This window comes from Triticum dicoccoides, chromosome 3A (assembly GCF_002162155.2).
Source record: "Triticum dicoccoides isolate Atlit2015 ecotype Zavitan chromosome 3A, WEW_v2.0, whole genome shotgun sequence".
Lineage (NCBI taxonomy): Eukaryota > Viridiplantae > Streptophyta > Magnoliopsida > Poales > Poaceae > Triticum > Triticum dicoccoides.
The window spans coordinates 21009124-21023906 of record NC_041384.1 but is presented as its reverse complement, the minus strand read 5'-3'; the positions used below and the strand labels follow the sequence as shown (position 1 = coordinate 21023906).

The window sequence follows — 14783 nt, the reverse complement described above, 5'->3', positions numbered from 1 at the left end:
CCAAAACAAAAACGCATCCGTCGAATGGAGGGGAAAGAAAACCCAGCAAGAGTCACAATTGCAACCCGTCTCGCACGGATAGTACCAGTCTTGCTTGGCCGGAGCTTTCCGTTCTGACCAGTTATGTTGTTTTGATGGCTTAGCGAAGACCGGCATAAACCTTGAATTAACATGATTTCTGACAAATCCGCCACCACACCATTTCAGAGCCTCCTGTTCCTGTTTCTTCCTTGTTATGCTGTTCTGTTAAACTTCTGTCGCTTGGACTTGCACTTGCGGTTAAACGATGCTGCATGTGGTGGTGATTAATGATCTTACTACTGATGGTGTTGATGGTTGTTTGGTCATCTGTTGCTGCATGTACCAATCAGAGATATTTTACTTGAAGCTACATGCTGGTGCTGCAATTAACCTTCATTATGAGATGGTGATTGCTACTCACAAATCACAGTCTACTTTTATCCCGAAAGTGAAACGAGTTTCGTTCCCCTCCGCACATATGGTCTCTAATAAGAATTGAAAAATCAGCAATTGCATTCATTGGAAGACTTCAGGGAAGACCAGCAGATGTGACATTTGACAAATGACAAATCCCTTCACCGCACTATTTATGTGCCTCTTGTTTCTATAATTTGCCATGCTTATTCTCTCTATAAATTAAGGCTTGTAGCACTCCTGCCTTTCCAAGAAAAAGAAGAAGAAAAGAAATAGGCGCGGTGCTGCGTTTAGGCTTCACACCAATGGCTATGGTTCGGCGGATGCTACTGCTCTTTCTTGCAGTGCTCCCCGCACTAGCCACCTCCGGCGCACACGGTGATGGTAACCTCACTGTCCTATGCCATTCAGATGAAGCAGCAACCCTTCTCCAACTAAAGAAATCCTTCTTATTCTCTAAAGCCACCACCAGCCTTCCATCTTGGCAAGACGGCACCAACTGTTGTCGTTGGGAAGGTGTTGGCTGCGGTGGCTCCACTGGTCGTGTCACGAACCTCAACCTCAATGGTCGTGGCTTGATCAGCCCAGGTCTTGATCCTGTGATCTTTAATCTCGCCTCCCTCCGATTTCTCGACCTTAGCAGGAATGACTTTAGCGGAAAGTCCACGATAAGTGGATTTAGCGGCTATAGCATGCCCACTGTTGGACTTGAGAGACTTACTTTTCTCTCCCACCTCAACCTCTCCAAATCAGGATTTGAGGGTGAAATCCCTATTGCCATCGGCAAACTTGAGAATCTTGTCTCCTTGGATCTTTCTATTGACGTGGAAGATGACTTCCTACTGATCAACTCGTCATGGATATCTGATTTTCAAGGCCTAGTGGGGAACCTCCGCAATCTGAGAGAGCTCTACCTTGATGGTGTGGATATGTCTGGTAGCGGAGAAGGGTGGTGTTACACTCTAGTTAAATCTACTCCTTGTCTTCAGGTTCTTAGCTTGGGGGAGTGTTATCTCTACGGTCCGATCCACCAATCCCTTTTGAACCTCAGCTCTCTAACTGTGATCAATCTCCAAAGCAACAGTGATATCTTTGCTGGACGGTTTCCAGAGTTCTTCATGGATTTTGTCAATTTAACTGTGCTTCAAGTTTATGATAATAATCTTGAGGGATGGTTCCCTCCTAGGAGCTTCCAGTCGAAAAGACTAAGGTTCCTTGATTTGTCTGGCAATACAGCCCTTTCCGGGAGTTTGCCGAACTTTTATGATGCAAGGTCTTTACATTCTTTGATACTATATGAGACCAACTTTTCATTTTCTAAACCAAGCTCTTTCAGCAATTTCTTGTCATTGCAAGAGTTAGCTCTCGATGCAAAATATATTTCTGCTGAGTTTCGCTCTTCACTCAATATGCTTCCCTCTTTGAGCGTATTGTTGCTCAGTGGGTTTGGCTTTCAGGAGAGTTAGAATCAACATTTTCATGGATTGGGGACCTGAAGAACTTGGCAGGCTTGGTACTTTTGGAATGGGGCCTCTCTAGCACAAAATCGTCCTCCATTAGCAACTTCAACAACTTGAGAAGATTGAGTATTTTCACCTGCAACCTCACTATGCCAATACTATCTGCAGTTGGTAATCTCATGGACTTGCAAAGCTTGGTTATATATGGCTGTGGACTAAATGGCCCGATGCCATCTTCAATTGGCAACCTCACAAATTTAAGAACATTGGATATCTCTTATTGTGATTTTATAGGGCCAATTCCAATTTCAATTGGCAATCTCGTGAATTTGAGAAGCCTGAGCCTAGATTCTTTTCGCTTTTCTGGGCCAATGCCCTCTGAAATGGGCAACATCACGAATTTAAGAAGTCTGGACATCATTGATTGCGGTTTTCCGGGGCGAATGCCATCTACAATTGGCAATCTCGTGAAATTGAAGTTGCTGCAAGAGAACCCATCGGCGGACAGGTGCCGGCTGAAGCTGAGCTTCTGCTCATTCACGTCGACCACCACTAGCCTGCTCTCCATCTGGAGCCCGCCGATCACCACCGCCGGCACCGCGCCCCTTGTCCCGGCCCTTCATCTGGACGAACGCGAAGCACGCCGTGCCGCGGCTCACCCGCGCCATGGAATTGTCGCCGAAAGCCGTCCAGTTCTGCCCGCCCTCCAGCATCACGTCCACCTCCGGCACCGAGTACCCCGTCGGCGACGACAGCAGCTTCATGGAGTCGTAGCAGAGCTCGAACGGCGCCACCGCCGGCGTAACCCTCCTCGCGCTCCGGCCCATGGCGCGGTCGAAGGCCGCGATCAATGGGCGGTACACGTCGGCGGAGCTCCGTGTAGCGGACCGTGGTGGGGAAGCCGACGATGAGCGCACCGGCGCTCGCGAATGCCACACGCGCCCCGTCCACGGCCATGCCGTTGCTGGCCGACACGTAGTAGCCTGGGTCTCCGGCGAACGGGCGTCGGAGCGGGACCCCGTCGGAGAGGAACGTCGTGACTGCCGGCCGGTCAGCCCGGGGAGCAAGGAAGAAGGGACCGCCGCCGCCCGGGAGGCAGAGCGTGAACGAGTTGGCGACCCTCTGCGTGCTCGCGACCTGCGCCGGGAACGAGCGGGTGGAGCGCGCGAGCCCCGCGACGCGGACGGCCCCGCAGGAGGCGGCTACAGGGAAGGAAACCGGGAACAGCGGGTTGCTGCCGTCGGTGGCGTTGGCAGACAGCGTCAAGCGCGTGGTCTGGCCGTGGCCGGCGCTGCACGGCGACGTGACGACCGGGGAGGAGAGGTCGAGGACGAGCAGGCGGCCGGCGTTGAGGGGGGACGTGTAGAGGGACGTGGAGGGGTCCTTGGTGACGGGCGTGACCAGCGGCTTGCCGCGGCCGCTGTTCGCCGCCGCCGTGCACGCGCGGAGCGAGACGGTGACGAGGAGGACGAAGAGTGTGGGTTGCCACATTTCGGCCGGTTGTGGACTGGGCAGCTCGATCAACTTGCTGTGAACGGAAATACGTACGTGCGTTATATAAAAGGTGCAGCTAGCTCGATGTGGATGAGATCCATGCATGCATGATGCATTCATTGCGCAAGGCGATCGAGAGGCCAGGGCAGTGGCAACGCGCCATCCTAGTCCTAGATCGTGTTCAATTAGTCTGAGCAGTGACGCGCGCGCGCAATGGCGGATTGATTTCTTTGTTCGGGCATTATGGCACAACAACTCAATGGTCGGTGCATCGATCCATCGTGTGATCGGAGCCGTTCTGTGCACGGCATTGTCCCATGTGCGACGATCTACATATCCTACGTATCTAAAAAGTTCATCTTCACTATCTCATTTATCTTAACATGCAGTCTATCCACTGCATCATACATGTTTCACACACAGGGCCGGTCCTGACAATTCGGGGGCCCGGGGCGAAAGTAAAACCCGGGGCCCCTTTAATATAAACATAAATTTTTTATGTATTGTTCTTGGCTCTTGAACATCCTAATTACCTAATAGTATATGTATAAATATCTCCTAGAGCTAGCCCATTAATTATCATTAGGTAAATATACAAGCATAGCTTGGATTCTCCATTTAATTTGAACTCCAAAGCACGTCATATATGAATTTCTAGGCTACAAATCATGATCCATTTTACAAAATGAAGAAAATAAGCAAATCAGGATATTCAACATGAAGTTATCTACGTCTTTCATGTTTTAATAAGAAACTGGTCATATATGAATATAGACTAGTTCTTGCGAAATAGAAATTTGCTAAAAGTCGCAAAAACAATATCTGCTCAACTTTGAAAATACTTGTACAGCAACACCATTCTGGTGATACCTCAGCAACCACTAATCCAAACTGAGCAAATTGGGTTCGATTGGAATGCAATCAACAACAATTACAAAGTTAATTTTTGTGTCATCTTGAAATTAAGCACAGATAGTGCAGTTTTCAACACACTAATCCTATCCAATAATTGGATTATGAAAAACAATTCTCGGCATCGACTTCAATTAACAAACAACAAATTTAGGAACTAGGGACTACCAGAGAGGCTACCTTTGAGCTGTAGAACACGGATTTAAAAATCAACTGATAGATTCTGATCCAGTCTAAGCAGGCCTTGTCCGCTCTCGTCTCTTGGCTACTGCTGCGCATGAAGGTCGCCAGAGGCGAGACTAGACGGCGATCAGGTGATGGCAAGGGCGCTCGGCCTGAAGCGGAATTCGATCCCTCGATCGCCAAGGCCGCGCATGATACATCGCCCCTCCTCGATCTGATCTGATCTAATCGATCAGCCATAGTGCGTGCGTTTTTGTTTCCGGAGAAATAATGCGTACATTTTTTTTTGAGACAAAAATAATGCGTACATGCATGACTACCTAGCCCAGCAATCCACTTGGGCCATATATGAAGCTGTACATGCAAAAGGCCTGAAGCCATGCTACGACCCAGTCCGAGTCGCTTCATTTTTTGGGGAGAATCCCTGGGCTACTTGCATACCTGAGAGGGGGCCCGGGGCGACCGCCCCCCCTGCCCCCCCCTCATGGCCGGCCCTGTTCACACATGTCACCGCTCATTTAAATGCACACGCAAATCATTCACATCATTAAGCGAATTCAATCAATCAATTTTTCACTTTCCACCGTATGCACGCCCTCCACATCACCAAGAACTCATGCAATCATTGAACTTTTCGCTTTCTACCACATGCAAGCCTCCACATCATCAAAGAACATGAAAGTTGTCCACATTATTTATTATTTATTTTTCAACAATAAATAATTGAACTTGAATGTAACAAGACAATATAACATGCATCCACCCTCCATTTACATCCACGTTCAATGTGGTGCGATACTATTCTTATACATTCTAATTAGCTTAGCTAGAGATATACTGATGAACTACGCCTGCCTCAATTCATGGGTTGCAAGCTCGGAAAGTGTTCAAAAGTTTCTTCAGTTCACCTCCTTGGTACTTGTATGTAGTTGCCTACTTTATTTTCTTTTAGGAAAGTGGAAGCTGTTACAGAAGATAACAATTAGCAGGGACAAATTAGCAGGGACAAACCTGGTAGCAGGCCATTCGGCCACCATTAACTATCTGATGGTGCCTACTTGACTTGGAAGCGGTCAAACTATCAGTCTCTGCAGTTAACCATCTGATGGTACCTATATTGTGTGGCTATTCCACATAATATATTTGTGTGGCACAGGAAAATAATTCCAGTCTGAGCTTTCCTTCATCAATTGAATGTTATCATTCATCAACGATATTTTCACTTGCAGTTGCGTGCTGGTGCTGCAATTAACCTGCAACACTAGATGGTCAATTGGTCATGGTCGTTGGTCCTCTCTCCCAATCTAGTGCAACTCTGACAGTGAAACAATATATGGCTAAAGAAAAAGTTAAATATATGGCTGTGAGGTCACTTCAGGTCCCTGTCTAGCTAGTGGAAAAATCTGCAAGAGTCACAATTACGCGCAACCCGCCTTGCATGCAGTAAAGGCTCCTGCTTGACTGGAGCTTTCCCTGGCCCGATGCAATAAGTGAACGATTTCAGGAAGACCGGACTAAAACTCGAGTTAATATCCATTCCAAGCTACGTCATCGCACCAATTATTTTGGATCATTGCACTGATTGTTGGCTTATTGAAGTACCACTATATATACTTATGCCTATTTGAATGCCTGGGCACTTGCTGTTGGTTCAGAACCGTGTTAGGCTAATGGCTTCCATTCACTGGGCGCTGCTACTCTTTCTTGTACAACTTCCCATACTGGCCACCTCCAGCGCCCACAGTGATGGTAACCTCACACTGTGGTGCCATCCAGACCAGGCTGCAGCGCTTCTCCAACTAAAGCAATCCTTCTTTGCTGCCGCAACCACCGCGGCTCTCCTTCCGTCATGGCAAAATGGCACCAATTGCTGTCTCTGGGAGGGCATTATCTGTGATGCTTCTTCTGGTCTTGTGACAGTACTAGACCTCAGTGGGCATGGCCTGGTGAGTCATGGCTTGGACCCTGCGCTCTTCAGCCTCAAATCCCTCCGACGTCTCGATCTTAGCATGAATTCTTTAGGAGATTACAGCTACAACATCACCACTGCTGAGTTTGAGAGGCTCGCTCTGCTAACCCATCTCAATCTCTCCAATGCGGACTTGTATGGGCGGATACCTATTGGCATGAGCAAACTCGTTAACCTTGTCTCCTTGGATCTTTCAAGTCACACAGTTTCCGATTATGATGATCCTACCTCTGCAGCTGACAGTTTTAATGATCTGCAGTGGGAGCCCAATTTTGAGATCCTGGTAGCGAACCTCAACAATATAAGAGAGCTCTACCTTGATGGAGTGCAGATAATGTCTAGCAGCGGTGAAGATTGGGGCAAAGCTCTTGCAAAATATGTTCCTCATCTTCAGGTACTTAGCTTGCAGGGATGCAGGCTGAATGGTCCTATTCATCATTCCCTCTCAAGCCTCCATTCTCTTGTTGCGATCAACCTTGGATCCAATGATGTTGGTCCGATTCCAGAGTTCTTCGCAGATTTTCCCAATCTAAGTGAGCTTCAACTTTCGTATATGAATCTTCAGGGGTGGTTCCCTGAAAGATTTTTTCAACTCAAAAATTTAAGGGTCCTAGATTTGTCCTCAAACCCGAATCTCTCGGGGCATTTGCCAAACTTTCCCCATGCAAGTTTTCTACATACTTTGAGGCTAGAGGGGACTAACTTCTCCTATTCTAAACCAAGTTCTTCTGGTGATTTCAAGCTGTTGAGGGAGTTAACTCTTGACGGGAAATTTCTATCGATGGATTTTCTCTCTTCATTCGGTGTACTTGGGTCTTTATGCCGGTTGACAGTTGATTTGATGGACTCACAAAATGGTTTGGGACCGATTTTGTCATGGATGGAAGGCCTCAGGAACTTGATGAGCTTGGAACTCTATAGCTGCGACTTCTCTTGGATAATGCCTTCCTCCATTAGGAACCTGAAGGCGTTGAGAAGCTTGAAGATGTCCGATTGCAACCTCCCTAGGCCCATACTGTCTGAAATTGGCAATCTCATTAATTTGCAAAACTTGGAAATATCTGGTATGTCCGACTGCAAATTGCATGGTTCAGTTACATCCTCAATAGGCAACCTCACAAATTTAAGAAGGTTGTACATGAAGAATTGTGATTATTGTGGAGCAATTCCAGCTGCAATTGGCTATCTTGGAAACTTAAGAAGATTGGCGATCTACAGTTGTGACTTTACTGGGGCATTACCATCTGCAGTTGGCAACCTCACTAATTTGAAAAGCATGGTTATTGAAAGTAGTCAGCTTTCTGGGCCAATACCTTATGCAGTTGGGCAACTCAAGGAATTGACACGTCTAACTATTTTAGGGGGGAGCATTTCTGGGAGGATACCAAGTTCACTTCTCAATTTAACTCGACTGGCAGAACTGGATCTCTATTATAATCATGTGAGCGGTAAGATTATATTATGCATATTCGAATTATCACATTTTTTTGACATTCTCAACAAGACACCAAATGCTGAAACAACATAAGGATAGACACAAGGAAATGAATGACTAAAAAAACTACTCCCTCCGTTCACTTTTGTAAGGCGTTTTAGACATTTAGGACAACACCCAAAATAGTTCAATTTCAGCTGTCCTTACAAAAGTGAACAGAGGGAGTATATATTTGGGTGGAAGTAGTGGGCAGTGTGTCATAGTGGTAACAAAGGGAACAGTTTTTGTAAGTTTATGCCTCAAAACCAGGATACCTCATGGCCCAACACAGATTTTTAATGAGTTATTGACCATCGGGTTTGGTGGATGGATAGTCAAGATGGTACAATGGCAGATGGCCAGACCAATTTTAAATTTGAATGATACGGTTTCATTGATAAACATAAGCTTGCCATCTTTCTTATTATTGTGTTCAGGAGCTCTCAGTTGTGTGTACCCCATGTTTGAACTTTACAAGGGAGAATAATAACCTTCACTCATTCTGCAGGTCATATTCCGACACCTCTTTTCTCTCTTCCAAAATTACGCTACTTGAATCTTGGTTGGAACCAATTTTCTGGTCCTATAGAAGAGTTTGACGCGGCATCTTCATGCTTACAGTTAGTAATTTTGAGCGGAAATGAACTGGCTGGGCAGTTTCCCAACTCGTTCTTTCAACTTACAGATTTGGTTTGTCTAGAAATCAATGAGAACAACTTTGTAGGTTCACTGGATCTTTCATCTTTCTGGAGGTTAAGAAAGCTCTCTTCTTTGGATCTTTCACACAATAAGCTCTCTGTTACGAATGAAGAAGGAACCACCTCTTTTTCCACCTATCTCTCTGGACTTAAAACCTTAGGAGTTGCCTGTTGCAATATAACCAAAATTCCTAGAATTTTGACACGTCTTCATGACATGTCTTACCTGGACCTTTCTTGCAACAAAATCACAGGGGATATACCGAAGTTGATATGGGAGAGGTGGAGCAGTAGCCTTTTACATTTAAATCTTTCACACAACATGTTCATTGGTATGGAACTTACTTCACATGTTCTTCCTTTCAGTTGTCCCTTGGAAGTTCTTGATCTTAGTTCCAATAGGCTTCAGGGACATATTCCTATGCCAAACTCATCAGCAAATTATTTGGATTATTCACATAATTATTTTTCTTCTCTCCTTCCAAACTTCACTCTGTGTCTCAGTGAAACCATGTATCTCAGGATGTCCAACAATAGTATAAATGGGCATTTACCAAATTCAGTTTGCAATTCCAGCATGTTGGGTGTCCTTGACCTATCATATAACAACTTCAGTGGGCCGATTCCATCCTGTCTGATAGAAAATGCTCGACTGAGCGTGTTAAACTTGCGGGAGAATCAGTTTGAAGGGATGTTGCCATCCAATATCACAGCTGCCTGTACTTTTCAGACACTGGATTTACATGGCAATAAGATTGAAGGCCAACTTCAGAGGGCACTTTCTAACTGCATTCACTTGGAGGTTCTTGATGTTGGAAACAATCTAATAGTTGACACTTTCCCGTCTTGGCTGAGCGGGCTTCCGAATCTTCGTGTCCTCGTCTTGAGATCTAATCAGTTCTACGGTTCCATTGGTGGTCTTGTTCGGGATCATCAATCCAAGGCGTACTACTCTAGTTTGCAGATTATTGATCTAGCCTCAAACAATTTCTACGGCAATTTGAGTTCTGAATGGTTTGGGCGGTTAACATCATTGATGTCCAACTTAAACAGTTCAGGAGATACTATCGTTGCTCAAAACATATCAGCAGCTCCCAGGGGATTCTATCAAGATTCTATTGAGATAACATACAAAGGGTCAGTTGTTACATTTGAAAGGATCTTGACTACCTTTACAGCAATTGACTTCTCAAACAATAGGCTGGAAGGTACTATTCCTGAATCAGTTGGACAACTTATTTCACTACATGTGCTGAACATGTCTCACAATGCTTTCAAGGGGAAAATTCCAGCGCAGCTTGGCCACCTGACTGATCTGGAGTCGCTGGACCTTTCTTGCAACCAACTCTCAGGGGAGATTCCGCAAGAACTAGCAGATCTCACCTTCTTGGCCATCCTAAATTTTTCTGACAACCAGTTGGTGGGGAAGATACCGCAGTCACGCCAGTTCCTCACATTTGACAAAAATTCATTCGATGGGAATTTGGGACTGTGTGGACCGCCATTCTCCAACCCCTGTGGCCTTTCACTTGCTCCTCCAGGCATGGCACGCGTGGAGAAGTCATCTGATGTGGACGTCATCCTGTTTCTCTTTGTCGGGCTGGGCTTCGGTGTTGGATTTGCAGCTTCCATTCTGATGAGATGGGGTCGAATCAGCAAATGGTTTATTAAATCTGCAAGAGCTTTGTATGCGTGATCTGATCTGGGAGACTGTTCCCTGGTGCAAGCTTGCTGTCCTGGAAGAGAGCTTATTCCTCTGCAGCAGTCGTTGCTTCCGAAGTACTGTAAGTAGGCTTTTTATCTACTAGTATACTTTTTGTGCTGTGCTTTCATCTATTAAGCCCCTGCTACACATTATCTCCCATGGTGTATGCTATACAATATTGATTGGGTTAGATTAGATGGCTAGATGGTTGAACATCTTGTAATCTATCTCTGGTATCTGTTTCTTGTTATTTCTAGTTTAAGTGTGATCATGTATATGTTTAGCCTGGAGATGAATCTTGTAACCATTATGTTATCTTGTTTGGATATAAATAAACGCCACTCGGCCTGACAAGGGTTATACGCTTCATCAAGACTTATGTTTTTTCTCATAAAGTTGCACTAGCTTCTTGTGACTAAGTACCATTTCTGGAAGATAACTGTGCTGCTGTAATTTGTTTGGGCGCAGAGTGACAGATGAATCTGATCATCATATTGCAGAATTAGTTTCTCTACCTCTCTTTTACAGGAATATTGAGTGTTTGCGTATGTCCTGCCTAACCATGTCATTTTTCTCATTGTTATTTCCTCCCACGAGGCCATGTACAATTATTGTTTCACTGAAAATTTTGCATTTTTTATACTTATTATTTTAGTACACATGATATTTTTTTGTTACTCTATTTTTTTTCCGGAGATGTTACTCTAGTAATTTTGTTCTTCTGCATGAAGACATGTGTTTATCTTTTCAATAGTTTTTACAAACCCTTTGACCGTTGAGAATTCATTTTCAATACACAGTGAATTCTGTGTTCCCCCCTATTTTTTTGTTACTCTATCTTTTTCCGGAGATGTTACTCTAGTAATTTTGTTCTTCTGCATGAAGACATGTCTTTATCTTTTCAATAGTTTTTACAAACCCTTTGACCGTTGAGAATGCATTTTCAATACACAGTGAATTCTGTGTTCCCCCCTATTTTCCAGTAAATTTGGAACCGAAAAACAACCAAAAAGAAACACTGGGCTGGAGCTGGACCAGCCGTATGGCGTTGCAGAAACGAGGTCTCAGGTCTCGGTGGTCCATAGGACAGTAGATTCCAAATAATATCTACTAGCTATTATGGACGTATCTGATGGAACCCATGGCCCCTGCCCTACGGGAAAATATGCAAGGATCACAGTTCCACGCAACCCGTCTCACACGTTTGATGGAAGTCGTCGGGGGCTTTCCTTTTTTTTTTTTGGCCCATTGTGTTAGTTGGATTACTTGAGCGAAGACCGGCATAAAACTTGAATTGATACAACTTGTGACAAATCCGTCACTACAATTTCTGAACCTCTTGTTTCTATTTTTCTTTGGTATTCTCTCTATAAAGCCTAACTGCACTCCTGCTTGTTTTCTCAAAAGGAAGAGAAACAACTACTTAGAACCAACCAAATGGCTTCAATTTTTTGGGTGCCACTACTCTTTCTCGCAATGTTTTCGGCACTAGCCGCCTCCGACACCCATGGCGACGATAACCTCACTCTCCGATGCCATCAGTACCAGGCCGCAAGCCTCCTCCAGCTAAAGCGATCCTTCTCCTTCTTCAGCTACCCCAGCGCCCTCGACTCATGGCAGGATGGCACTGACTGCTGTCTTTGGGAAGGTGTTGGCTGCAGCAACTCCTTTGGCTATGTCACTGCCCTAGAGCTTAGCGGCCGTGGCTTGTACAGTCAAGGCCTTGACCCTGCAATCTTCAACCTCACCTCGCTCCAACTACTCGACCTTAGCATGAACAATTTTGGCCAGTGCAATCTTCTGGCAACTGGGTTTGAGAGGCTCTCCTTGCTCACACACCTCAACCTCTCCAATTCGGGCTTCCAAGGCCAGATACCTATTGGCATCGGCAAACTTGCCAACCTTATCTCCTTGGATCTTTCTGTTCTCTACTATGCCGCTTCTGACGATTCTCTTAATGGCTATGGCACCAGCATGCCCGGCGTTACTAGTTGGCTATGGCTGCAGGAACCCAACTTTCAGATCCTAGTTGGCAACCTCAACAATTTGAGAGAGCTCTACCTCGATGGAGTGGATATGTCTACCAGCGCAGATGATTGGTGCGATGCATTTGCTAATTCTCTTCCGAATCTCCGAGTTCTTAGTTTGAGATATTGTAATCTTGTTGGTCCTATTTGCCCGTCCTTGTCGACCCTGCACTCCCTAGCTGTGATCAGTCTCCAAGATAACTTTGATACGTCTGCCACTCCCCCTCGGGAGATGCTCATGTATTCTTACAATTTAAGTTTTCTTCAGCTTGCTTGGACAAATATGCAACGCTGGTTCCATTGTACATTTGTACTCCCCCCGTAAAAAAATATAAGAGCGTTTAGATCACTATTTTAGTAATCTAAACGCTTTGATATTTGTTTACAGAGGGAGTACGTAGAATCTTCCAATAAAAAAACTAAGGCCCTTGATTTGTTTGGGATATGGTCTCTCAAGTTATGTGCCAATATTTTCCATCTAATTAGAGTGAACTGCATGTTTTCCTGGAAGGGTGCTATCCCTGCGGTACGGAGATGTAATATGACTTCTACATATATTACTTTCATTCTGAAGTTCACATATGTTCCGTGTTGTAGAACGCATATATACAGTTGTATCATGTCTTAAGCCTTACGTCAGCTTATCTGTAGGAGTATATGATGTTGTTTGGCCTACATGGCTGTATGTACTAGCTCTGGAACATAAGCATGATGATGTAATTCATTACTTGTTTCAGGTACTATTGCGACATGAATGCAATCAGTCATATTGCAGAGTTGTTATTCCTCTGTCCTTCGTATCATTGCATAAATGAAACCAACATAGCCGATGCAGAGTTGTGAATTATGTGCTTGTCGGAAGGCTTGCCAACCTGAATGTTGTCCGGCGCACAGGCAGTGTGTGCTGGGGCAATAGCATGTGATCCAACTACCTCGGGTTGCTGCTGCTCTCGAGTGGAAGCGAACTGTCGGCTGGAGGATGGTGTGGATGATGAACAGTTTCACAAACCCTCTGCCTTGCGCTGACAGTCATGTTGGACCAGCGACAGAAACTGCGCCATGAGGGAGAACAAGATGAATCCACATTTGCCTGCCGAAGCCGAAGCGCTCGAAAATAGTGATCGTTTCTAGTGTCCAGCATGGGCTCCGTGATAGCCACCTCTTTGTTTCGGATTGGTGTCATGTGTAGGAACCAGTGAACAACATGTGTGGGAGATTGGTGTTCGGTTCCATTAATTACATTGGAGGTGTGTGTAATTTATGAAACCTGAACCTTACCCTAATTGCTGCCATGGTGATGTCTATTTACAGTTCGTGACGATTGTAGGAAGCATGCTTGCTGATGTTTTCATGATAAGTGGAACCAGGGAAGCCCAGGTGCTGATCCGAGATGTTGTCAGGAAAGATCGTGTGAAGGCCATTCGAGTTGATTCTGTTCGCCCTCGTCACTGCGCAAGTACTCTTCTAATAATTAATTAATTAATTATCACAAAATGGGCTGCTGCTTTTCTTTTTCTCGTGCTGATTTCTTGTGGATACCCTATTGTTCAACCTGGGTGTTACTGCTTTCTAGTAGCTTTTTATTAATAATCCCAAGTGGTCAAATTAAAGAATCTGCCGAATTATTCTTCAGTTCCACCTTCGCTTAAGCCTTTGTTCGTTTGTTGGACAAGTTGGTTCCAAGATAGCTGTGGCAATTCTACGGAAGGGTAGGAAAAATATACGAGCTTACATTCAAATGTGTCCGCGAACTCGTAAGTGTCACTGTGTTCAAATGCCAATCGTTCGACCCCAAAAAGGGTCTGAGACATATGCCTTCTGTTGGTTTAGTTGAAGTTAAACCATCAACCGTCTATGCCGGAGCTGATTTCTTTATCGCCGCTACACAGGCCACGCAAGTATATTATCTGCCTTACCCGGCGGCTGCCCCCGGCCTCCCTGCTCGCCCGCTGCACCGGCGCCCAAGACGCCCCCGGTGAGTTTTTTTCTTTCATTTTTTGCATTTTGTTACTGTTTATTTTGTGCATAGATGGATATGTGATGAAGGATATGTGCGTGTATAGATTGATGGTCAAGTTTGTGATAGATGGATGCATTGATGGATGTTGGTCAAGTTTGTGAATATGGACACTTAGTTTAAAATATGGATTGATGGATATTGGTCAAGTTTGTGAATATGTGCATGTATGGATTGATGGATATTGGTCAAGTTTTGCATTTTGTAGACATCTCTACTACTTAAAAAGAACGTAAGGATTCCATTTCACCTTTCTTCCCACCACCCCTTCGTCCAACCTTCCATGTGCACGATAATCAATCACCTTAATTTACTTACCTTCTGAACCAATTCCACTTTAATTTACTTACCAAACTTCTAATCAAAATGTGTAAGGTAATTCACGGGCAAAATTTGATAAACATTTATT

General features: G+C 44.9%; 2 protein-coding genes and 2 pseudogenes across 3 annotated transcripts; 3 read left to right on the top strand and 1 right to left on the bottom strand.

Moving 5' to 3' along the window:
• The first annotated feature begins 480 nt into the window (after positions 1-480).
• Positions 481-2305, top strand: LOC119266772 (receptor-like protein 7). Its single transcript, XM_037548052.1, has one exon. The coding sequence runs from the start codon at positions 741-743 to the stop codon at positions 1899-1901; it is 1161 nt and encodes a 386-aa protein (XP_037403949.1). The 5' UTR covers positions 481-740; the 3' UTR covers positions 1902-2305.
• On the bottom strand, positions 2173-3620 carry LOC119271779 (annotated as a pseudogene).
• A 2351-nt stretch (positions 3621-5971) lies between these two features.
• On the top strand, positions 5972-13578 carry LOC119266768 (receptor-like protein 7). Of its 2 annotated transcripts, XR_005132120.1 has the most exons (3): positions 5972-7901; positions 8436-10409; positions 13095-13578. XR_005132120.1 is itself a non-coding variant. In XM_037548049.1 (2 exons), exons 1-2 carry the CDS (start codon positions 6113-6115, stop codon positions 10319-10321), a joined length of 3675 nt encoding a protein of 1224 aa, XP_037403946.1. In that variant the 5' UTR covers positions 5973-6112; the 3' UTR covers positions 10322-10703. The 2 variants fall into 2 exon arrangements, 1 of the variants encoding a protein (XP_037403946.1); XM_037548049.1 differs by lacking the exon at positions 13095-13578 and having other exon boundaries at positions 5973-7901; positions 8436-10703.
• LOC119266773 lies at positions 11768-12795 on the top strand (annotated as a pseudogene).
• Positions 13579-14783: the final 1205 nt, after the last annotated feature.